Source organism: Lampetra planeri, chromosome 36, assembly GCF_965212315.1.
Source record: "Lampetra planeri chromosome 36, kcLamPlan1.2.h2, whole genome shotgun sequence".
NCBI classification, from domain to species: domain Eukaryota; kingdom Metazoa; phylum Chordata; class Hyperoartia; order Petromyzontiformes; family Petromyzontidae; genus Lampetra; species Lampetra planeri.
This window is the reverse complement of record NC_136142.1, coordinates 4,942,183-4,968,861: the sequence shown is the minus strand read 5'-3', so window position 1 is coordinate 4,968,861 and position 26,679 is coordinate 4,942,183. Positions and strand designations below refer to the sequence as shown.

General features: G+C 45.8%; 1 protein-coding gene across 1 annotated transcript in view; it reads right to left on the bottom strand.

Moving 5' to 3' along the window:
- LOC144730701 (ephrin type-A receptor 4-like) overlaps positions 1-26,679 on the bottom strand; it is a 148,380-nt gene that overhangs the window by 87,394 nt on the left and 34,307 nt on the right. The window contains exons 3-5 of the mRNA XM_078611392.1: positions 19,755-19,910; positions 13,785-14,183; positions 10,069-10,193 (exon numbers count right to left, since the gene is read on the bottom strand). Coding sequence (XP_078467518.1) covers positions 10,069-10,193; positions 13,785-14,183; positions 19,755-19,910 — 680 coding nt within the window. The remainder of the gene's footprint in view (positions 1-10,068; positions 10,194-13,784; positions 14,184-19,754; positions 19,911-26,679) is intronic.

Genomic DNA, 26,679 nt, shown 5'->3' with positions numbered 1-26,679 from the left:
TGCTGGCCACCTGCCGCCTGGTGTACCGTGCTGGCCTTCATAGGTGCTCAGTCACAACACTTGCCCCAGCAGTCTGTTAAGGCTGTACTGGGAATCTGTGTCTTTGTTCCACATGTGGTAGACTGGAGCCCGAACCAGTCCACGTTGAAGTTACTCAAAACATCTGGATCTGTTCCGTGATCTCATTCCGGCGAACCTTTGCCAATTGGCGTGGCCTCAAAGTGCACCTAGCCTGGCACACGTTGCTGTGGTTGCGTCACTGTCGCTTAGTGGTGATTTGTGGCTGTTGCTATCGTTATTGCTGCCGTGTTGCACGTGACACAGAGTGCTTCTAATTTGATTCCGTAATTGTTATGCGACGATACTGTTTCACAATCGTCAGACATGTGCGGTGTGTAACCATGTAATTTGTGTTCAGAGAGAGGTTGGTGAACGGAGTAACGCAGAAGCCTAGAACTGATGTGAGGCACGAGGACTATCATGAAAGGAACCTATGCCTGTCAACCCGTACGGGTTACCCTGTATTATTGTACAGGGAAATTGAGTTTTCAGGCCCATGCGGCATACAGCCGTTTCAATACGGCCAACATTTTCTTTGTCTATTTGTGTTGTGTTTCTCCGCTGTCATGGGACTTTGTAGGATGAACGTTGAGATTTATAAGGGCACCGAGTGACCAATAAAGTCTAAATTGGTCTGTAATAAGGTAGGGCACTGATAAGGAGTTGACAGGTACGGGAAACCCTGTCATAAGCCTCACCAGTCGCAGGTACATCATAATATTTTATGACCGCATTTTGTCGAGCGAATGTATCCACACATGTTCAGCATTGCGTTTTCCGTACGTTATTGATATTTTAGGAGAGACATCCAAACGCATGCTGGGAAATATGAGCGCGCATTGAAGGTTTTTTTTGTTGTTAGAGCCCTCTTTAAATGTTTCGCATGCCTCTGTACCCCCTTATTTTTTTTTTGGAGCACAAACCTCATCATTCGCCTGAGCACTGTGTTTAAGCACTGTTACGTTGCACATGTCGGTATGACGGCAGCAGATTTTGAGATCCAGTCGGAGATGCCAATGTTCTGTAGCCAAATTACAAAAAAAAACAAAAGAACCTTTCACTTGTGCTGCACGCATGCAGGTCTGCTGTTCTGCTCGGAAAGACTTGGGCACAATCTGTTGAGATATCCAATAAAGTAGCATAACCCCCTACAAAGGGGATGGGGTGATTACTAAATCACGTATAGTTTTTGAACACTTTCCAACTAAGTTTAAAAACGTCTGCCTCGGCCTGTCTGTAGTGGGGTACACTATCGTACGCAGACAGATAATGCAATGGGATAGCGGTACACAGAAGCAGATGTCGCAGAACTACCTCTGAAATCCCTTCAAGTGACCTATTATCCACATTCTGGGAGAGAATAATATTTGTCACGTGACAGCCAAACTCATATTTAAATTCACAGACCTGGAATTTAGGCAAATCAAGTTAAAACCCAAATATACCGTCATGTGATGGTTTTTTTTGGTGCAATCATTAGTGACAGGGCCCAGATCATCAACTGACGGCATTTGAGAACCGAGTTAATATCGCCGAATCACAGACACCTGCCTGGACTCATATCCAGCACCTTGATGGTGCCAGCTCAGCACTCTGACCTGTGAGCTATGCGGCCACTTCAGCCATCTACATTATCACACAAACATTGGAACACGCCAACGTACACACACACACATGCGCGCATACACACACACACAAAATTTGGCATTATGTCCACCCCCCCCCCCCCCAAAAAAGTCTCAAAGCATCCTTGTCTCAAGCCACCCATACGTAGAGTAATTCCGCTTTTCAGTGGTGCAGTGTTATTCTTAACAAGTGCATTTTTGGCATGGTGAACAGACTACAATTGCTGGCTTTGTAGTTCTCGCTGGTATGTTTTTTTTTGTATACGGTAAAAGCCCCAGCAAGAGCATTGCAGCACGTCAGTGAGCTGTTTACACCTGAGAGAAAGAGTAAGCTGCAATGGCCATTTAGGATTTATAAATTCACAACTATCCGGTCGATATCAACGGCTTCTCCGGTATAACCCCCATACTGATGTCAACTGATACACGGACTCCTCCACTTACGAACATTCGACTTACGAATTTTTATAGATACGAACAAACTTGTCTGTATGTCCAGTTGCCTGTTCCGACCGAGTTTTTCAAGATGGCAGAGAGAAAACATGAGCACCAAAGGGAATTAGCATGAACATCCACAGAACATAAAGAACCTGTGGCATCTATATCTGCAGAACATGAAGAACCAGTGGCATCTACGTCTGCAGGAGATTATACAACGTTTAAAGCCGTTCCCCGTGTTTAGTGTACACGCCGTGCAACATGTTTGGAATCGACAGGAGTAAAGTTGGACTTATGAACAAATCGACTTACGAACAGACCTCTGGAACTTAACTCATTCGTAAGTATTCTTTGGTTCTTTCGGTAAAGTCACGTAGATAGAAAAAAACAATTAGGTGAATAAAAATGAAAATATAAAAAAATAAAAAATACAAATTAAAACCACGACGTTTCGATTTCAACACAAGCAATACAAAGTGCTGACGACCGCTTGTGTTGCAATCGAAACGTCGTGCTTTTTATTTTACTTTTTTTTCATTTTTATTCACTTAATTTTTTTTCTATCTACGTGACTTTAACGAAAGAACCAAAGAATATTAATTCCTGCAGTCAACATTTCGTCCGTAGGTAGAGGAGTCTCTGTATATACGACACAGAAGAAGATTCTGGTCGACCGCCACGCCCAAGTTTCACAATTGCGTGCCTCGACCTTCGGTGACGAGGTAAAGTCCGAATTAAAGCGGGATTCCAATAATCCACAAATCCCCGTTATTCGTGGATTATTGACCGTTTGCGTCTTCCATCCTGTAATCTGTGGCACACCGCGATGGATCGAAAACTCTTCGTGGACCCAAAACCACAAGGGGACGGGGGCTGGGCTAACACGCAGGAGCGGAGCTGCACACCAATGCAGAGATAAGGCTTGCATTTCCTTTTTTAAATTTTACTTCAGCACTTTGTATTGCTTTGCAATTGCATCAGCACAGGCGAGCTCCGTTGGTGCGATTGGTTGAGCAGAATAAAAAGTGTTGTATTTTGTCGTCGCGACTTGTAATTGCGTGTTGTTTCGCGGATCATTATTGGAGTTGCGATGTATTCAACTTTAAAGCTGCTCTCGGATGCAAAACTGTAAATTCAACTTTTGAACATTGATTTCATGTTATAATTAATCATCAGCTGTGATCAATTCAATCAACCGATCTTCATTATGCGTGTCAATATTGCCCTCGATATTGTCGGCATCAGTGGATATTACAATTCACTGCTAGATGTCGGCATCCAAAGACCATCACCATCCCAAAACCATCGCCATCCTCTAAGGGTCCTGCGAAGTAATAATCCATCCAGCGCCTGTGCATGAGCTGATTTCATTGCTCCATCTCCTTCCATTCCTCGGCTGCCAGTCCATTGGCATTTTTTTTTCTTAGAAAGCAGCAAAAGATAACAGGGATTTCTGCACGCTTTGCATGTCAAGATGACATCACCACTGCTTTTTGCACTTATTCTGCACGCAACCTTGTTACAGCCACCAGCTGTCAAGGGAGTCGAGGTTGTGACATTTCGCTGGGGCAGCAGCAGATGAACAACAAGTCAGCTGTGTTTTGCTGGCTCTGTTCTATTCGGACTCGTCGTACACGATTTCCTACAGTTGAGCTCGATTTTCTCTTTGGGAAATAAGTTACTGCTCCCACTACTGTCGACGTGTTCGTGGTTTTGCTGCATCAATAGCATCGCGGTGGTGAGATGTTAACTCCCTTGCCTGGTATACAGAAGGGCGTGGGTTCAATCCTGACCCTGATGCCTGTGCATTTGGAGTTTCCATGTCTCTCCCTATGTTCGTGTGGATTTTTTTCTGGGTCCTCCAGTTTTTCCCTCCACATTTATTTGGCTGCTGTAAATTTCCACATGATAAACGACTTCATTGAGTTATAATTTGTGGCCCGGTCGCTTCTATATCGCTCAGTGGGCCTTACCTGGTCAAATTAAAATCGTCTAGTTTATAGGTTGTTTCATGAATGCGGATAAAAATGTCAGAAACTGTGCCGAGCACGCGGGACAACCTGAAGCACACCAGAGAGTGGTTTTAGTAGGGATATGAGCTTATCTGGAATGTGGATGGTCCGTTCAGGACACGCACAACTGCTCCAGAGGTCCAGCACAAGTTGTGTTACGTTTGTGTGACAAAGCGGACATGGTGGAGCTGTGACCATTTGGGATGCTTTTACTATTTAAGCTAAAAGCCGCTATTCAGGTTTTCAGTATTATTCTTTTTAAATCTAGGATTTCTTTGCAGTGTAGGATTTCATTGCAGTATAACAGCAGCTTCAACATTGGTTTCTATGTTGTCCCATTACCATCTTCCTGAACGTTTGATTCAAAACTAGGGGACAACATTCACGCAAGTTGCATGCATTCTGTAACGCTCTCCAACGTGTGTTTGTTCGCAGAGGTGTTACATTCTTTGAGGGAACATATGGAGGTTAATGACACCGTACAACTTATAATTAAAGTAAGTGGGAGCTTGGGCAGGAGACCTTGCTATAAAGAATGATGGCAGATGGTCAAAAAGAGCGACAGAGCGGCAACCGCGGAGGGAAACGCATCCAAGAGAGATGGTAATGGGACAACCTCGGAGGAGATGGAGCAATACAATCAGCTTGTGCGCAGGTGCCAGGTGGATTATCGCATCGCAGGATCAGGGGAGAACGCGGCTGCTTGTGGAAACCCTCATCTAGCAGTGGATCGACCGTGGACTGATGACCATGATCACGTAAAAGTATCGCACACGTGTAGTATTCATAGCGAGCTCACAACTCACTACTGGCGATTCCTCTTGTGCCTGATATTGCGCAATCTCCAAGACATTACAGAATCTTGTTACGGGGGAGTTTGTGGCATCTGCTATGCAGTGGCCGTGTGTCACATCCTGTTAGGTTTCACAAGTCATGCTACGGATACATTCACACCGGGGCACTTATTCTGAATACATTTGTTCCGAACGAACAAATTGTGCAGCACAAACGATACAACTCGTTGACAGAAGTGGAAAAAACCCCACTGCTGATCTTGCAAATCAACCGGAGACAATAACTGCGGTCTGCTGGATTAAATATGTTTATTACTAATATCACTGTGCATAATTGTAACGCTGTTAATGTTCTTGGCTTAGGTCTATACTGCTAGGCGAATGCGTGAAAAGATAAATGGAGTAGTCAAATTCCAGTAGGGGAAAACATAAACATCCACGGACACATCACACGGGCAGTACACGCAGAGAGTTTCAGTAACTACTGCAATGCTCTTCCTGTTATCCACAGTATTGTTTGTGGATAATTGGGAGTCATGTGGGCAAAAAACTATTCAATTATCGGCAGGTTATCCACGGCTTTGACTGGCACTTTTTTCAGGCATTCCATTTGGGAAAATCCCATCGTATATTTTTCATGTTGGGGGTGATATGTGGAGTTCATTGGCAAATTCATCCCGTTATGTGCAATCATGTGTGCTCTTCGGGGACGTCACGTCATAACTCCTATTACCCACAAATATGTCGTGGATAAACTATAAAACAATTTTTTTTTATTTTACCAGGTAAGGCCCACTGAGCTATACAGCTCTCTTTCAGAAGCACAATGAATTGGCTTATCACGTGGAAACGTATAGCAGCGAAATACTCTAAAATGCGTGATGTTGATTCTAAATGTCGAGGAAAAAACCGGATGACCTGGAGAAAGATCCAAGCGACCATGGGGAGAACATGCAAACTCCAAATATACAGCAGCAGGCATCAGGGTTGGATGAAATCCACGACCTCCTGCATACCAGGTGAGGCAGATGCGTGCTTTCTCACACGTGTGATGCATATCCCTTTTATTCTGTACACATGGCTCCTTAATTCACTTGCATTTTTATCCGGTCACTTTCATTACATGTAGGATCCCCGAAAGTTCACTACCTACTTCGCCATGGATCAGGGCAGTTCTGCTCCACTATAATTATACAAAATCTACGGCAACTGCTGGCACCTGACTCAGTGCTGAGCCTACGGCTCACGCGACGCTGTGGTTTTTTTCAAAGTTCTACTGTCAACAAAAATAAATCTGCATTTATTTCACCATTGTAGAAGAGAGAATACTGCAGTCTGAAAGATATGATTATTTTTTGTTCAAAGTGCTGCCCCTTAGCTGTGTCTAGACAATGTTTGCGGTGTCCATGTACTCACAGTAGGTTGCACCTTGGGTCACGATGGAATTAGTGTTTTGTATGAACACCGGAAACATTCATGCTGAGAAAATGCTCCGGTATAAACACTGCTGAAAGCTCAGTGTAAATGACCACAAGTGGACTCTTGCACAGACCATATAAGAGCACCGGAAACTCGATGACCTCAACAAACCGGTGAAATATATACTTCTTTTCAGAAAACGTTGCACTTCCTTGCATTTTAGTTGAGATCATTGTTCCTACGTTTTGCGTCAGCCAGAGTTTCAAAGGAGCACATTATTTTTTAAACATTATATTCCAATTGTTCTCTGGGAATAGTATCGCCAGTGAAACAAGGACACTGTGTAAGGATGAGATGAAAAGACTAAATGTGATTGATGTGGTGCGACAGAACAACGGAAAGAGCGAGCTCGCCTGAACAAGCTCCCAACATTACGGAGTCAGACATGGTGCCGAACAACACGCGGCACAACCCAAAATCACATTGGCGAGTTATTCAAAATTGAAATATAAATATCGTTCACGGTTTGCATTGCATTGTTTATATTTCCTATATCATTTGTACCATTCTGTCACGTTCGCACGACAGCGCAACGGGAAACCGTACGCAGTGGTAACAACCTCGCAATAAGCACAGCGCTGGCACGGGCAACATGTCCTTACGTTACACTGGTAGGAGGGTGAAGGGCAACTGTTGACAAGAGGACAGCTTTGAATGCGAGGCACAGCTGGCATTGCTCCTGAACGGTGTGTTTATCGCCAGCCCTCAGCTGCAGCTCAAAGCGAATGGAAATTGGAGGCGATATCAAAAGGCCGACACGATGATGTGTTGAATGTGCGGGAATCGTGGTTGGGGGTGTGGGGTAGAAACGGGTCATTGTCGAAGGCACGTAAACAGCGCGCAAGGGGAGAATGGGGGATGATTCACGCTCTGGGGGATTTGCAAATTAAGAACGGTGCTGTCATTTACCTTTTGATGAGGATTAATTGCCTCTTTAATTAGCTTTATTATATACATCTGATGAGGGGAATTGGAAAACAACATCACACCAACGTCCCACAATACAGGGCCATTTACACACGTGACTGTCTAACCTCAACTAGAAATTACAGTATTGATATGCGTACATTTCGATTGCATTAAGTAACATAAAGCACGTATTTAAAGCTTTCGTGACTGCAGGGATTCATCTTCATGTTTCTTTCGGTAAAGTCACGTAGAATGGACGCTGTCTTTCTGACAGACCTGTTCTTCACCTGAGGACGGCTGCTTGCATTGTGTCCGAAACGTCGTGAGAATTATTTTATGATGTTTTATTTTTATTATTTTATTATTTCCATTCTACGTGAATTTACCGAAAGAACCAAGAAGATAAAGCACGTAGCTTCTTCCCAAAATGATCCCTTTTGCTCGGGCACGCACTCCGCCAATCTTTCGTGATCGTAAACAAATGCAAAAATGTGCTTCACTGACAAAATGTGAATCCGTGCAGCAGGTGGTTGCAAATTTATGCAAAAAATATTTCTTCTTGGCATCAATCGCGACGGAAAGCAGCGGCCCGCAGATGATGAGAGATGCCATGCAAGCTCGCCGCTTTCTGACGAACGCGTTCCGTGCAGGTACACGATCGTGTGCAGCCCACGTGACTTTGGTACGGAACGTGCTAGTGAATGTGCAGTGAATGCAAAGGGGCAAAAGGGTTTTATTCTTCTTCTCAGTTTAATCCCAACCCTCTCCACCCAGCATTAAAATCTCTTTGTCTTCCTTTGCACAGTGTAGTAGTAGTATTATTGATCTGTACAGAGATCATTGGAAATATGGTCCTGTGGCCAATCCCTGCTTGGAAAAACGTTGCAATCTCGCGCAATTTTCCCAGACAAATTTGACCACGGTGTCGGCACACAATGCTCCAGTCGTTTTATTGTCATGGGATCTTCCACATCAATAGGTTAGAGCAGACGTGCATGTAGCCTGCAAAGGACAGGCCGAACTTCTGTGCTAAATTCCTCCCACGAGGGCTTAAACTACATTTTGTTTACCGGCAAAACCCGAGACTTAAAAGGAAAATGCGCTAAGCTTCCCGGCCCACGCCAAATATTCGCTCGGGGAATGCGCCGCCCGTCCGCAAGTGCACACTTGTAGCGAGGTTAGGGTGGAGAGCGGCGGTGAGATTAGCCTTCATTCTTATGAAGAAAGAGAGAAAAATAAAACAAAAACGATTTGCTCCGCAGGTGTTTCCCCCGCCGGAGACGTCCGGCGGAGAGTTTGCGTCGTGGCCGAGTGGCAGCGGGATTTGGCGGCTTCTTGCCGAGGTTTCTCGGTTCAAGTCGGAGTTGGTCGCCCCCGGTTAATACTGCGGGGCTTGGTTAACCGTGGAATGCTTCGGCACAGCGTGCGTTCGCGATCTCGTGGCGTCATTCCAAAAGGAGTAGGCCCACCGTCCCTCGTTGCCCGGTGTCATCGTCAACATTTGCCAAATTTCAATATTACTCGCAAATGACCGCGGGGTGTGTTAACCGTGAAATGCTGCACGATCTCGTGGTGTTTTTTCTTAAAAAGAGTCGGTCACCGTCCCGTGTTGTACCGGTGTCATGGTCAAATTTTTCCAGATTTCAAAATGACTTGCAAATTACTCTAAATGGGCAAAGCCACAGATTAACTTTGCTCCCCTCACTGGTGGACTATACCCACTTGTGAAAGGTGTCTTGATTAATTTTTTGGGTTTTTCTGAAACACAGTGCCTTTCTAATAGCCTTTGTGCTCTAAGAATAGCGCAAATACCAAAGCAAATGTACAGCATTTGCCAATCTCTTTCTTATTCCTGCAGTGCAGTCGTAAAGCACCTCCGATAAAACTAAACGTTAGCTCCGAAGCTGTTTGTCTGTACCAAATGTAATTCTCTCTAAGAGGTCTGCATTGCAAAATGCATAGTAGAATCATTACACAGACATATAAAACACGAATAACAATAATAACTTTAATCTTCGACGGTCACATTTGCATATACAGTCTGTCTTTCCGTCTGACTGTCTCTCTTTCCGACAGCCCTGTTCTTCACCTGAGGATGGCTGCTTGCGTTGTGGGCGAAACGTCGTGAGCATTGTATTTTATTATGTTTTATTTTTATTATTTTATTATTTCCCTTCTACGTGACTTTACTGAAAGAACCAAGAAGATGAATCCATTGTCATGCTTGTACAATAGAAACGATCGTGTGTGTTTCATTGCTGTGGATTTTTTTTGCGACACTTAGCTATGATTTTAAGTATGATTTAAAGAAAGTTATCTAACAGCATACTACTTTCTGGGAAGGGAAAAAAAATATTCCACGTTTTTTTGTCTTTTTTTCGTGCCAAACATTGCTTATGAATGTACAGTACTGGGGTTGTTTTCCTCCCACCCACCATTGGGAATCAAGACCTCTCTGTTGCTACTTTTGGCTTAAACCACCTTGCCGTTTGACAGGTGTGACCGATGTTCGCATCGTATTTGTTAACCCTTTGAGAACTTGCGGATGCACATCACAGGGCACAGCATGCTTCCGAATCGCTGTTAAGCTGCAGCGTTGCGGTTGCTTTTTTTCTTCTTGTCATTTTATACCGCATCAAAGAAATACACAAACTCGCACGGAGGCGCATAAGAAATGCAGCACACGACGCAGCGGTGAATGTTTTTTTGTTGTTGTTGCCGAGGTGAGAGCAAGTAAAGCAAAGCCCTTACCTTCTCGCTAAACGTTATTTCGTAATCCAGGATGACGCTGTTGGGATGCTTCGGCTCTGACCACGACAGGGCAATGGCGTCTTTAGATATTCGGTTTTGACGAACGTCCAATATTTGTCCCGGTGCTGAAAAGCAAAAAAAGGAGGAAGAAAAAAAATTTGGTTACTCAATCTACTTTGTTTTCTGGTTTCTTGAATACCAATGACAAAAATATAAAAAATAATCCTGCTACATTCATCTACACGGATTAGAATGTGACAGACAAACACAGATAAAGCCGACACAATCAGTTGGGGACAAGTGCTGTTAGCGAGCTCCGATGAAGGCTGGCCAAGGGGTGGTGTGGCTAGCACCGCACCACCCCTGCTGCCTTTGTCTCCCCCAGTGCTGATGTTGATGTACCGCAAAAGGTACTGACTTAAGTGCCGAGTCAGCCTTGTGGCGGGGGGTGGTGGGAGGGGAATGCCCAGGACAGGTTCGGATATTTGCAACTGACGAGCAGGAATAGAACTTGCGTTGCCGGAAAGATAGTGCAGTGCGCTAACCACTGCGCCACCACTTCACAGAATACGTATATATATACATAGCACACACACACAACAACAACAAATAGGACATTAGAGGTGACCGGTCAGCATCCCAACTCGATAATAAATTGCATGTTGAGCTCTTGAAAGCTGTTATCCTGAACTTTGGCGGTTTGACGAATCCAAATTTTACCTTCGGCTTTTGCCGCAAAGTTCTATTTATCATGCAGCACGACACTTTGCGGGGGAGACAGAAATGCGCCAAGAACTCATTACTTAATTCAATTCACCTTTGCCACGGAAGAAATCACCGCGCTCTTTAGGGAACGTACACGCGCGTTAACACGTTTGAGCGGGAATGAATTGGGGCTCTCTCTCGCGCTCTGCCACGTTGTCCTGGTGCGAGGGGGGGATTGCGACCCGTCCCCCCTCGCGTCTTCAACACTCCCCTCATGCAATTTCCGCGCGTCACGTGACAAAAAAAGAGAAGTGATTTGATTCGCAAGTGATTTATCTCCCGTTTGTTAAAATTCCTTAATGCGATTTTGGTTTCTTCGGACGCATATTTGTTTAATTGCTAAACTTTTATTAAACATAGTCATCCGTAATGGTTTGATGGCAACAGATGCTGTTTTGACTATTCAGCCAAACCATCCACCCACCCCCCATCAATTTGTATGTATTTGTCTGCATTTATAGCGCAAAATTAGAGCACAGAGAAAACTAGCAGACGTAGAACAGCCAAATAACTATTTTAATTAAGCTAAACAAATACATATTTAACGGCGGATGTGCGTGCGGACAGAAGCCCGAGGTATGGCTGCTGCGATGTTTCACAAATTGACTGGCAAGTGAGATTGTATTATTTCCGTTTCAAAGTTCAAAAGGCAAAAATGCGCGGTGCGAATTTGAGTAGAGGAGTAGGCTGATGCGTCGAATGGCATTAAGTATTTACAAGAGGCGATCGAGTCTTGGATTCCTTGGATTGATTGATCTATGGCTTAATTTAAATCTGGACATTACAATGCTCAATTCCAAAGACGAAAGGAAATCTATGCCGGTAAACTTTCGCAGCAGCAAGTGTGGTTCCTTACTGTCCACTAGGGAATACACAACTACTCTATGAAGGCAGAAATTCCAGTTTACGTTGTTTGGTTTGATAGTTTGTGTAATTTTGGACACTGTGAAAGAAAACTTCGTCTCGAATGGCTGGAACTTAGAATTGAGGGCAGCACTCACAGGTAGTAATAGCTCTTTTTGTCACATACCAATTACCAAAACCTCAATTCTCTATATGGGCAAAAAGAGCTCAACACATTCATCAATAGCAATACCTAAACAGAGACAAAAAATAAAACAAATCTTATAGCACGTAAAAAATGTACATGCTACTAAGAAGGGATATTTCCTGAAACGTAACCTATTTATATTGTATGACGTATTTTTTTGTTATCTTAAGGCCATCGTGTTATTGGCAAATGTCTTGGCATCAGAGCAATGGCATCAAAGTAACCCGGGTTCTTAGAACAGTGTGCTAACCACGGCGCCACCGCTCCCCCATAGATACGAACTAATATTGGAACGTGGGGCCTTACGATTGTGGTTTGAATGCCATGTCAACTATGCGACCGAGCCAGATAATGACCTTCATTAAAGTTTAAGAGATTTGAAATCTAAAAATCTGCCACATATATAAAATCTGCCACAATAGAAATTGTGAACTGCAATTTACCGTTGGTATGCTGCTGTACAGAGTGGAATTTATTTTCTTGCTGATAAATGTGTTTATCACTACACAAAGTCGTCACTGCTGACGTGCGTTTATGAGCAACTTAATGCGTAATGTTGCTGAATCTTCAATAATGTCTCCCGTGCTGTGATGTTTAATATCAAACAAAGTGCTTTTTAAAGCATATTTTACGTTACAATTTGATTATTATTATTCTCTTTACAACATCGAAATGTGTGACAATAACAGTGCATACCACTGTGATGAGTCGATTTAATTATTACATAATAGCTTGATATTTACTAAGCAAAAAGTGCAATCATCTCTGTCTCAGGTGTAATGAAATCCTTTGCCATTTTAATCCGATATTTCACTTCCTTGCTCAGTGTCCTTTATTGAAACAGAAGATGAAATAGACCCATTGATACACACGAAACATCACCGTCTCTTTTTAAGATCAATCTGGGTAAATATCCCCGCATGACATTGATCAATTTGCAATGAATAAAGTTTACAATTAGAATAGTAAATAGACATTGCCCATTACTCGTTTGTAAACAGATTTTCTGAATAAATTGACAGCATGGTGGTTATACGATGTCATCAATTTCTGACAGCATGGGAGTTACACGCATTATAGATTATAACTTTATAATCATTAGAGAGACGTACAATAGGATTGAGTTTACCATAGTTGAATACATGTATTCATACATAATTTACATAAAAGCACAAAGACAAGATTATAAAAATGCGAAATACAATGATAAGGGAAAGTGATGTTGCGATAATCGTCGTTTCATATTGTATTGCATTGCAGCATGAGCAATGACATTGTGGCAACCCTACTTCCCATGTGCCTTCTCAAACATTTACATTCATGTTGATGCGCTGCGCTATTATCAATACACCGAACGCTCTCCCCGTAAATCTGGCTTGGTGGCCTAGTGTTAGAACCAGCAGCTCGCAATCGGAAGGTCGGAAAATTCAAATCTTGGTTGGAGGTTGGCTCAGCCCATCATCTCTCCGGATCACTAAAAGGAGAACCACTCAGTAAGGAAGTCACCGGCGGTTGTTCAATGGGTAGACTCAGTCTTGCCATTTTAATTCGGAATTTTCTGGCTCGGAGTTGTAAACATGAGATGAGCACCACTCATTCATGCACTATCGATTTGACAATGCGTAAAGATACAGACGCACAATGGGAGTGACCACTCCTTCCGCACGCCAAGGTGAAATTTATAACGTGTGTGTGTGTGTATATATCACCTGCTAAGTGTTCTCTCGATCTAAGCAACGTGCACTCGGATGACGCAAGGAACGTCTTCAACTTTCCCGCAACTCCGATTAGCACGGTTGGCTACGTACGGTGCAAAAGAAGTTCAACACATGCACGTACAACTGGCTATGGGACGTCGACCGGTCGTCGTGCGTTCCCACGTGAAACGGCGTTCACTCACCCGCGGGATTCATCGTCAGCCGAATGGAGGCCGACTGTGGCGGAGCTCGGGTCAGCTCGGAGACTCCGTTGGTGGCCCGCACCTCGAACGTGTAGTTGGTGTGGGCGGCGAGCCCCGTCACCGTGACCCTCCGGTCCGTCACGCCGGACTGGCGCGGGGCGAAGCGCACCTCGGCGCCGCACGGCAAGCACCGGGGGGTCCCCGCCGCACCACTGCTGCTGCCACCATTGTTGCCGCCGTCGCCGCTGGCCGGCAACGGCTCGGCGGGCGCGCACACCCGGCACGCCACGCTGTAGTTGAGGTCGCGGCGGCCTCCCGTGTCGCTGGGCGCGCTCCACTCGAGCACGAGGCACGTGGCGTTCATGCTGGCCATGAGGGCGCGCGGCGGAGACGGGGGCCCTGTGCACAGCGACGGGCGGGGGGGGGGGGGGCGAGGGGGGAGATGCACCCCAACGCGCCGCCGGTGATCATTTTGCGGGTTGTGATTAGCTGACCACCGCCCCACACCTCACGGGAAATCTGTGAAAAAGAGCTTCACAGCTAATCGGAATCTTCCTGGATAAATGCAGATTTTGATTCTGATCATTTTCTCATTCGACCGTTAATTCGTTCGTGTTTAAGGTACAGGTGTGGCCCTGCAATGGCTCGCCACTGTCAGCCAAAGAGCCTCCTTTAGAGGCAGCTCCGGAGAGTTCCCTCATATTGGGCGCTCATTCGTTTGTGCAAAAGGTAAAAATGAAAGTAGAGGTTTATCCGTGGGTATGTCGCGTAAATGTGAGATGGTTGTCCGATGAATAGAACTGTTCCCAGCTGCAGGAATGCGAATGTTTTTTTTCTTCCGTTCGTTTGCCACCAATGTAGGTGAGCATTGCCCAGTCACACTTTGAGTTTCCCGGAGGCCACACAGGTCGACGTGGCAAATTAGTCGTCACTTTGTGGCACTTCACCTGTGGAAGTTTCCTGGCTTGGTTGGGAAGTTGAGATTTGCGGTCTGGGCTGCGACCTAATGGACTCATTTCTTTGTTTTGACAACTTCTTTTTTGAGGTGTGTGCATTCTCTTATGGTGCCATTTCTTAATGTTTATTCATTGCTTATTTACTTTTTTTGCTTGGTAGTAGAGTTTTCATTTGATTGGTAGTGGCTATATATGAGATTCGGTTTAGCATATATAATCATCGTACTGTGGTATGGGATGTTATTAGCATCGCTTTTCAGTGTTTTAACTAAAATCAATTGTAGGATGGGATGCGATTAGCAATGAATTGCGCAATATCAAATTAAAGTATTATTATTAGAGATACAGCCCTGCAATTATTTACTTATACCACTGGTGACAGAAGGGCCTCCATTCGAAGAAGCTCAATGAAGCCCTCCTTGAGAATATTTTGGCCCATCCTTCCTTGCTGGACAGACATCTTGGCAGTACTCACACGTTACCCCCACCACATGTGAATTGATATCGATAAAGCATTAAACGAAATTCCACACGGATCGTCAGAAACCTACTTGCTAGACTGTTTAACACGTAGGCTTTCGTGACCAATATTGTTCATAATCAACGATTTTTGGGTTTAGATCGCGTTATTTATAAATGTGTCGTAACCCTCCACCACCCGACACGGCCAATCAGTAAAAAAGTGTCACGTTGACAAAAGACAAATAGTTCACTGCTTTAGCCCACCGGTGTGTTGAAGCATGAAACCACAACATTTACAATTTGAGTAGACTGCCTCACACGGCCATTTTGCTGTCCTCTATGTATGTGTCTCGAGCACACGATCTCAGGATATTGCACAGGCCCCGCTGCTAAGGGTTAGCATTTCAGGCATGCCAGCGCCGTATATGTGACATTTTGGCAATTGTATTTTTCATGCATTTTGATATTCGCCATCCATTACAAGCATGAATTAATCATTTTATGTAGCCTATTTGTAACGGTCACGAATGCACGCGAAGGATTTGGACAAAAAACTTTCACGAGAGTTGTGGGAGTTGGCTGAATGTGAAATTGTAAAAATTTGCCTCGTACTCGAATGTTTAAATATCGTTTACACTCTCAATTGCAACTTTACTGCCATGGGGCTTCCCCTGAAATGGTGCCGTGTTCCTTCTGCCAGAATAATTAAATGCATAACGTGCAGCCCTTTGTCAGTTCACTGCTGTATGAAGGCATCACCGTGGTGTAGAGGTCATGGCGGTTGTTTCACCATATTTCACCACACTGATCGGCTCCCTTGTATATTATATTCACCAGCGAGCATAGCTGTGAGGTTAGCTGACCTACACAAAGTGTCTGCCTCACTATGGGGCACCATAGTTTAAATGGGATGCTCTTGCCAACAGCTTCGGGTAAATCAGCAGCATCAGTTTAAAAAGCCTCGCTGCTGATGAGACCCAGAAGGTCGAATCCGGTCAAGAGTTTTACTCGTTTAAACAGATGCTGCTGGGTAATATTGGTCTGGTAAGTCAATAGGACGTGCGCTAAAATGCACTTTTATTTATACGTAGAGACACACAGTGGAGTTTTGCTTGTATTTGCTTTTATCTCACAATAGCATTAAATACTCAGCTGTGATGTCAATGGGCCTATTCGGAGGTCCAGGCTAATAAAATCATCTCAGTTCAATAAAATCATTCAATTTATATTGACATGTCTTTCGCTTCAACTTATAAAATAATAAATGATGTACTGTTTTGATTTGGTTACTGGTTGAAGGCATTGTGTGGTGTTGTCAAGCGATATTAGATCACACTAGCTCACCGTCCAGGGCTGTTTTGTTACAAGCCAGTTGCTGAATGTTCATGCAGCCCAACGTCATCAACATTTATAACACGATACACAATTGACAAAGAAATATGTCAATCCACTGGCTAGATTAACCAGACTTCACAAACCTTGTCAGTGAAGGTTGCTGAGGGGTAGTAGCCCAGTTCTGGTTTGGTTACCACTCACCACTTCTTCTGCATGAAGTAGAGCAACAATGAGCATTTGACATTGCGCTGCTTGAGCCAGATGATTGCGTTGGGAGAAGCAGAGTGGAGCATTGCCGTGATGGTGCCTCCTTTGTTTGTGTGAATGGAGCGTTGAGTCGTTAGACGTTTCATGGTCTGTTCTGGGTGACTTTAGTCACACACTGGAGAGTTTTTAAAGTAACATTTGTGTACCAAGTCCCACATCTGCCGTGGTTTATGCCAGGATGTATTTTAGGGTTGTAGCCGGGAAGCTTCGCCGAAGATCAAAGTCAGGGATCGTCTGCGTCGGGTCTTTTACAGATGTGAGGCATGGCCAGGTAACGAAACTATAAACTAGACTATTTTTGTTTAACCAGGTAGGGCCCACTGAGCTGGAAAGCTCTTTTTCAGAAGCGACCTGGCCACAAATGATATCCCAATGAAGTTGCTTATCATGTGGAAATTTGTTGCAGCCAAATATTCTAAAACGCGTGTTTATAAATGTGGTGGAAAAAAGCCGGAAAATCTACGTGACCACGGGGAGAACGTGCAAACTCCAAATATACAGGTGTCAGGGTCGGAATCCGGATCGAACCCACGACCTCCTGTATACCAGGCGAGGTAGTTGACATCTCGCCACCGAGGCACGCCACGACCTGAGGTGGCTGGGATCATTGCGCATTGTACTATGCATGTGCATTAACCACTTTGCCTCGACTCCCCTATCTGGAATATAATATAGTTGTTAACATATCTATTTAATATAGGGTAACATTTTGTTCCCCTTTTATTCAACAAACCGAGAGAAAATGTTCCTCTTATTGACCAAATCTATTGCCATTCTTAAGATGTGAAAGAAGATCTGATTTTAATAACATTAATAAACACACAATGTATTTACTTCCTCTAACGTGTTTTTTTTTTTACAAATGCTGTCAGCCGTAAAGCCTTCTGGGAAGGCGTATTTCAGCGGCTATCGCTAGACCAGTTTTGATGTACTACGGTGAAACCACTGGAGCGTTTGCTTGTGTTGAACCAAAGCTGCTGGAAATAAGCCCTCCCAGAAGGCTTTGCAGTTTATGGGAAGTCTAAAACACTATTATTCTTCATGTGGAGGAGCAGGAGATATATTGTCCGCTCATTTATTTTGTTACTTATATTCTCCATGATGATGCTCATCATTATTTTGCATAATGATGTCTTTTATGGAATTTGGTCGCAGGTAATTTTACCATTTTGCATTTGAGCTATTTTACCCGAACCCCAATGCATGCTATTAACATCTATTTTATGGCAGATGGTGTGATCAAGTAATTCCCAAAAGGAAATTGCTCAGCAGTTATGGATATTGAAGCCTCGGCTCCACACACACACACTGGCGCACTAGCGAGTGCACCGCGAGGACAGCTGTTTAACTGTGCCATCGTAAAAATAAATAAAGGTACAGCTCTGAAATCGTTTTCTCAAGCCACTGCTGCCAGAAGGGCCACTGCCTTAGAGGGAGCCATGGAAAGACCCTCTCGCGAGGGTACTTTGACCGACTCTGTCATGCTGGCCGGATTTCTTGGAAAGTGGGAGTACTCACACTTCATCCCACCGCACATGATCTCCTGATCGACTAACTGCAACGTAACCATTTATACTTTTTGTTGGATGGACGCCGGGGGATTTAACTACCACGCTGGGAGACGAAGTCGAACAGGGGACCTCTGGATTGTAAGGCCACTGTGCTAACTATTACCAATTTTCTTTGAACCTGTCTACATGATTTTACCGAAAGACCCAAGAATATGTATTACTTAATAGCAGCGTGTTTTAATTCATTTTTACGAATTAGACGCAACATTGCATATTTCAGAAGAGAAAACTTGAAAAGAAAACGGAACGTGGCAATGAGTTCTGCAGCTTAACAATGTGTGGACACGAGTGGCGATGTGACAAGCACTGCTGCATCACACAGAATACGGGGGGGGGGGGCATCAAAACAGATCGGCTCGAAAGAGCCTGTGGTACTGCTGGGAGGTCGAACAGGCGACCTCCGTATTTGTCTAGCGTGCTAACCATTACACTCTTCAACTATTTGTGATTTTATTTTACCAGGTAAGGCCCGCTGAGCTACATAGCTCTTGTTATCAGAAGCGACCTGGCCACAAAGGATCGCTCAACGAAGCGGCTTATCTCCACGTGGAAATGCATAGCAGCTAAACACTCTCTAAACGCACGTTGATTCTAAAATGTGCAGGGGAAAATCGGGAGGACCCAGAGAAAAATCCACACGACCACGGGGAGAGAGAGAGAGACATACAAGTTCCAAATATACAGCAGGTGTCAAGGGTTGGGATCGAACCCACGACCTCCTGTATACCAGGCGACGTAGTTAAGTAAAACCATGGCTAACATCGCAGACGTCCCCCGCGTCATCGCGGACTTATACCGTCGTGCTCGGCATATGCGGTCTTTCATGAAACATGCGTTTCACGACAGCACTCTCCCCCCCTCCCCCCCGTGTGCTCTAGGAGAACGTAATGTGACCCGCTTGCGATGCCGCTCAAGGTGTCCCCCCACCGCACGGAATTGCATCCCCGACGCGTGCCAACGTACGTGTGCATGCCCCCCGACGCGTGCCAACGTACGTGTGCATGCCCCCCGACGCGCGCCAACGTACGTGTGCATGCCCCCCGACGCGCGCCAATGTACGTGTGCATGCCCCCCGACGCGCGCCAACGTACGTGTGCATGCCCCCCGACGCGCGCCAACGTACGTGTGCATGCCCCCCGACGCGTGCCAACGTACGTGTGCATGCCCCCCGACGCGCGCCAACGTACGTGTGCATGCCCCCCGACGCGCGCCAACGTACGTGTGCATGCCCCCCGACGCGCGCCAACGTACGTGTGCATGCCCCCCGACGCGTGCCAACGTACGTGTGCATGCCCCCCGACGCGCGCCAACGTACGTGTGCATGCCCCCCGACGCGTGCCAACGTACGTGTGCATGCCCCCCGACGCGCGCCAACGTACGTGTGCATGCCATGGACTTGGGATCCGCCTTGGCTCTGTAGTAGCTCTCGTCGCACTCGCAGTCATACGATCCGGCCCGATGCGATAGGCTGTGTGGGGGGCACTTGGAACACATCTGCTCGCCGGCGATCTCTTTGTAGAACCCGATGCCGCAGGCTTAGAGACGGGGATCAGAGTGGAGAGAGAGAGAGCAGAGGAGAGAGGATTGAAAACAAACAAACAGAAACAACACCTTGAGCCTCATTGCCAGAGGTGGTTCCATCAAACGCACGCTCTCGCTTGCACAACACGTCTCACTCATGAAAATAATTGTAATGAAGACGCATGCAGCTGTGAGCACGTAATAATAACAATAAGCACCATGACACATTTCAATAGCACAGTATCTGTACATACCTATATATTTCTACAAATATAGACATATACAAAGATCCCCCATATAGTCTTAATAGACTGTTGGGGCAAGTGCTGTTAGCGAGCACCTATGAAGGCCAGCACAGCACGTGAAGAGATGGGTCACGAGCATCACGACCAGCCGCCTTTGTCTCCCCAGTGGGCGATATTTACACATCGCACCAGGTGCTCATTTGTGGCGAGTTGATCAAGGTGAGGCCCAGAACCGGTTCAGATGATAATCGTCACCGGTGTTGGCTGTGAGCGACAATTGAACTCGGGTCGCCAGCTTTGTAAGCGCAGCGCGCTAACCGCTACACTACCGTTCCCCTTGTACATACACATCCATACACATATCCATATTTATATCTAGACATGAATATCAATACATATATATATCTATATGCACACGTGTGCACACATGCACATCTTAACAGAGGACATAAACGCATACCCACACAAGAGTCATGTAAACGGTGTTGATCCACTCTAAATATTTCCCCAGAGGTCAGCCTACAAAGGACCATTATGTGTAAAATTGTAAATGGGAATCTCTTCTCGTGCCTGCGGTCCATTTGGGACAGGCGCTGTTGTCATTCACCGCTGCCGGCATCTCGTCCATGAAAGCGTGCGCACAATCCGGCTATCGCCCGTTCCAAGATCAGCACAACGTGTCTGAGAGGGCCTCCACGCAGCAACCCACTGGGCCGTCGTCGGCCGGACCGCTGGCGAAGTTGGCGTTGGAGGGGGGGACCACTGCAGGGCAAAGAGGCTGTGGGTTTGCCCGGCTGTGAAGCATTACGACGCGTCGCGCACCGCTGCCGAAAAGGAGGGCATCGGTTAATATCGACACTCGTGCTCAAGATGCGGGCATGAGATTGGGCACGTAAGAATGCATGTTTCACGAACGCTTCTTGGCGGCGATACGGGGGACAGATTACCGCTGGATTCTATTACCCACGGATTTATTCACAACGGTCCTTCTGAGTAGCACAATGTGCAAGGAAGAAGGACCATTGCCCAAATGTTGCCCGCCATGTTTTTTTTAAGTCGGTGTTATTGACATAATGTGAGGTTTTGTTTGTTATTTGTGCTTGTGTATCACTGCCAACGCAGCATCACCAAGCGATTTGTGTGTATCGTGTACGTATGGATGATTGGGATTAGTTACAGAGGGTAGTGTAGAAATGTGGGCCAAGAAATAGCCGCGATTACAAATCGTGGCACTCAGCATTAAGAGAAGTGAATGGACTTTGACAGGACACGTTGTTTGAAGGCTTGGTAATCTGCGAGTACATGCAGACAAGGAAAACGACAGCAGGGAATAATTGTACCCGGATGGTCTTCATGCAGTGTTGTTTTTTTGCTCCTTTGGGATTATTTTAATGATTCATATTATACACGTATACGTTGCTTCATAGCTCTATTCGCGATGCACATTAACGTTTCGTTTGTGATAGTGCAGGTTCCAAAATAATTCAACTGTAACCGTTGCTCATTTCCTCGGTGTGGTTCTGCATGTTCAAGAAATACACCTCGCTGGTTGATGAATTTATAAGTGCGTTACTACCTGCTCTGACATATGATTCAGTCATTAAAAAAAAACACACACACGGAAGAACAAACGGAAGCGTGTGCAAAGAAGCGTGGAGAGATGCACGCTTGGAATTACAACGAGAAACAGAGAGAGGAACCACGTGGGCGAAAGAACACGCACAGGTTAAATAATTAAAATGACACCGTTAACCCTCGAGACGCCTGCAAGTTGCAGGGTGGGTGTACCGTTCACCGCCGAATCTCTGAATGTGCAAACGGGCTCAGCGTTCATTTTATTTGGAGACGCCTAGCGCCGTTTCTTTTTAAAGACATTGTACTCCACGCAGAGAAGTATAGCGACACAACCGCACTCTATGATCGCTGGTGCGAAACTGTCCCGCACGCCCTCCCGCATGGCCTTGTGGGAGCCTCGAATACTGATGAAGTTATTTTATTTGAGTTATTTCCTTTTGAATCGTAAGAAAAAACTAAAACATTGCTTGACTTTTTTTCTTCCGAATCGGAAGAAAAAAAACTGAAACCAGAAGTACTCAATTAAAATAACACGTACGTCATCGGAATGGAATCGGAAGAAAACCTGGTAACATACACGTACACATACGTCATCAAAATGGAAAAGGGTTAAGAAGAGTGGGTGGCCTTGGGCAGGATGCGTCACAAGGAGGGATGACCGATGGTTAAGAACAGTGCCGGAGTGGCATCCAAAGAATGGAACGCATCCGAGCGTGACGTCCACTGGGTGAGAAGATGTCATGAGATTGGCGAGGGTGTGAGCGAGGGTGTGAGTGAGGGTGTGAGTGAGGGTGTGAGTGAGGGTGTGAGTGAGGGTGTGAGCGAGGGTGCTGGCCGGATCGTTTCATCGCAAAATCACGGGGGATCGCGACGGCGTGGAAAGGCCTTAAATCCAGCAGTGAAATGTTGATGATGAGATGATGATCATTCCCCCAAGAGTGGTGTTGTTCAATGTAGTGCTTTCCCTTTGCTTCACCTTCATTTAGCACGTGTCTATCCCAAGTGTGATCATCCTTTCTCGTGCATAGGCATAGGTTAATGACTCTTATCGGCTATTATGGAACAATTACACTTCCTTTATTGTGCTAATTTCTTTGTTGCTTCAATCCGTCTTCATAAGATATTTTTTCCAGAGTAGCCGTGAATAATGACTTGACAGCATATTGGATTTTGCACAATCATTCCCAATATAGCCCAGTCAGCAGCAAATTGTGTGTGCTAACTGGACCACTCATAGTTGCCTGACAGTTCTAAGACATGATGAATCTTTAATAGCTCATGAGGCGCCACGGTGGCGAGATGTTAACTACCTCGCCTGGTATACAGGAGGTCGTGGGTTTGATGGCAACCCTTGACGCCTGCTGTATATTTGGAGTTTGCGTGTTCTCCTGATGGTCGTGTGGATGTTTCTCTCCGGTTTTGTCCCTCCACATTTCGAATCAACATGCATTAAGAGTATTTGGCTGCTGTACATTTCCACACGATAAACCACTTCGCTGAGCTATCATTTGTGGCCACGTCTCTTCTGAAAAAGAGCTATATAGCTCAGTGGTTGCCTTACCTGGTAAAATAAAATAAAAATTGTTTAAATAGTTCATTTAATCGTGTTTTTTTTTAAACTATTTCCGCAAAAGGAGTCTCGAGTTTCGATGTGTTCCTATTTGTGATGGTGTAGTAAACAAAAAACCCCAAACACCCCTCACAGATGGTCAAACAAACACTTGCCCTCATACGAAATATTTAATCATGATGTAAATAACGCTTTGGTAGTCTGCGACTTGGGGACCATCTAAAGCAGTGGTTGTTTACCTTTACTGCAGCCTTGCACCCCTTGGGTTAGCAATCGTAAAATGTTTTTACGTGAATAAATACGTAGGGGTTGATGAAACATGGCTGTGCTTTAATTAGTTTTTTTGATGCGTTACCTTCTAAAAAAAATCTGCCCACGTCTCGCAACCCCCAGAAAGGGCATCTCGCACCCCCAGGTTAAGAATAACCACTGATCCAATGTGAAGCTCACCACCACCCCCCACGTCTCCTACCCCCCCCGTCCCTCCCCCGACTACTGCTTGCGCCAACATGCAAGAAGGTTAATTTTTTTTTAAATTATGAAATCTCATGGCAGCTGCCGTTTGTCATCACGAGGCTCTTCAATCTCCAATCGCCGTCAACGTCCACGGAGGTTATTACCCAAACGCGGGGACAATCCCGACGACAGAGCCTCACTCGTCGCAACCCCCTTGGACGCACGCCATTTTGACCGTGCGTGTGCGTGTGTGTCTCTCTCTCTCTGTGGCTAAATCGATGTCGGCAGGGGCGCAGCGCTGCAATTGCTTGCTCATGCAACCCGCTGGTGCAACGGCCTCCTCCCATTTGGGTGCACGCCAGAGGTCGCAAACGGGTTTTGATTCCTTACCCGTACCCGTACCCGGCCGAACCAGGGTCGCAAATGGGTACTCATACCCGTACCCGGCCGGGTACGTGTAGTCGTTCCCTACCCGTACCCGTACCCTACCCGAAATGAGTGACAAACGGTGACTCACCGGTGACTCACGGCCTACCCGTACCCGTACCCGGCCGCACCAGGGTCGAAAACGGCTACCCGTACCCGGCCGGGTATGGGTAGCCGGGTATCGGGTAGGGTACGGGTATCAGGTACCCGGTTGCGACCACTGGTGCACACGTGGTTTGTACGCATGCTTGTGGAACTTCTTTCGCACCGCCGTACGTAGCCGACCGTGCTCATCGAAAGGTGCGGGGTCTTGAAAGAGAGCCACCTTATTAGAGGTGGCACAGAGGCTGATGCGACAAAAAACGAATCACAATCGGGTTTGTAAAGCAAAGGTAAAAGTGCAGCCATCGCAATGTCTTGCTCACGCCACTCCTGGCAGAAAGGGCTTCCGCTACGGGGTAGTTGGGGGACTCACGCTAGCTCCTTCCACAGGGTAATTGGCCTACTCTTCCACGCTGACTAGACATCTTGAAAGAAGTGGTAGTGCCCTGATTTTGCCCCACCGCACGCGCGAATTGCCGATCGCCAAACTGCGGTGGACCCATTTGTGCACCGCTGCACGGTGAATCGAGGCGGTGGGGAGGGATCTATCAAAGTTGCTCCACACAGTGAGATCGAATCCGTGACCTTTGGATTGTGAGTCTAGTGTGCTCACCATTGCACCGTAGCTGCATCCACCTGGCTTAATAAAATGCCTAATCGCTTGCATGTACGTAGCCAACCGTGCTAAATCGGAGGCGCGGGGAGAAAGACAGCAAACGAAACACAAAAATAACTTCTAATTAGATGACCGCTGCCCATAACATCTGCAACATAACATAACGAGGCCTCACTGCTGATGTACATCATCACCATCATCATTAGCAACGTTTCTCTACTGCTGGATGAAGGCCTCCCCACCCTGTCGCCATCGAATCACCGTCATCAGGCGGCATAAGGCATCTCACTCGCAAACATGAAAACATTCCTCATTGACGCATCTCTGCAGTGGTAATTCTCTTGGGCAAGTTCCCTCTTTTGGCTGCCATTCCCATCACCAGTCACATCCGTCGGCCATCACCCCCTCTCGTTATTTTCTATCCAACCTGATTTACTTTTTTCGAACAGTCAATATAATGTCCGTGATTTGTGTTTGTTTCTTGGTCCATGTGTTACCCGCCCCCCCCCTCTCCCCCCTGCATATCTCAGTTTAATTTCAAATGTGTAGCTCTCCCCAAGAACATTTTGCCACGCGTCTTGGCTATCGGTCCTTTCACTTTGTCAGTGTCTGTGTTTTTAAACCACTTGTCACAGTGGGTACCATGCACTGATTGGACAGTATCTTCTTCAGGCACGTGAATTCGTTGCCTTACATTACAGCTTTATTTATTTTTTAATCAAAGTGCTCTGCCGATGAAACTCAAAAAAAAAATCCAGCGTTTGTCTCCTGAATGATCTGTTGTTATCAACCATTGGTCTGGAATGCCCATATATCGATGTACAATATAAATACTACATTTATATTTTATTGCAGACTTTGGCATGTGTAGTTATTTACTGTAACTCATTACGATTTGAGATCACATCCATTCTTTAGTATATTTGGGTATCGGTGTAAAAAACATAAATGCAATATACATCTTACAGCCAAGCAAGCATTAAGATAACCACAGCACTCTCTGATGTTTATATTAATGACGCGAATTTCCCTTCATAAATATGTATTGAACAACATCACGGGGCTCCGCTTCTCCTTGGCCAAGGGATAATTGACTTAAATGCAGATCCATTTTGACTCGCGGATAACCCAATCTAGGGCACGATCGTGTTGCGGATAAATGGAGCGTGAGAATATACACAAATGTGAACGTGTCCTCGTGTTCGAATGAGCACGGGACGGTGCTTGTGTCAGTTGGCGGTGCTGATGGTCAGTCGCTTCACGGTTCTGGCGCGACTACAGCATTTATTTTCACGTGACTTCACCACTTGTTTTCTCCACCCTTGCTAAAGGGCTTGGTCTTCCAGACCCCACCGTGTTCAACCACCGCAGCGTAAGACAATCGACTTCCCTTCTCTGCGTTTCCCGTTGCACTGCTCCAATTGGGAAGTTGGCCTTCCCGCCGTCTCATTTCTCGACTCAAGTTTGCCGTTTCTTGCTGGCCGCGCGGCATTTTTGGGCCCCCTCCGTGCCTTGCGCTCATCAGCCGTGACGGAAAGGAATAAAAAGCGATTGCTCCACAAATGTTAAGTCCATCTCAAGTAGAAACATTGTCGGTGAGCCATAAACACAACTGCCGTGGCACTTGACCAGATTCAGTTTAAAATGCAATGACTCATTGCTAATGAGATGCCGACATCCTTGCTGCGGCCTACGCACCACTGACAGCCCTGTCTAGCCACGATGACTCGTGCCACTGCTATTTCCATGGTCATTGCACTTCAGAGCTGGTGAAATCCTGTTCCCAAAAGAGC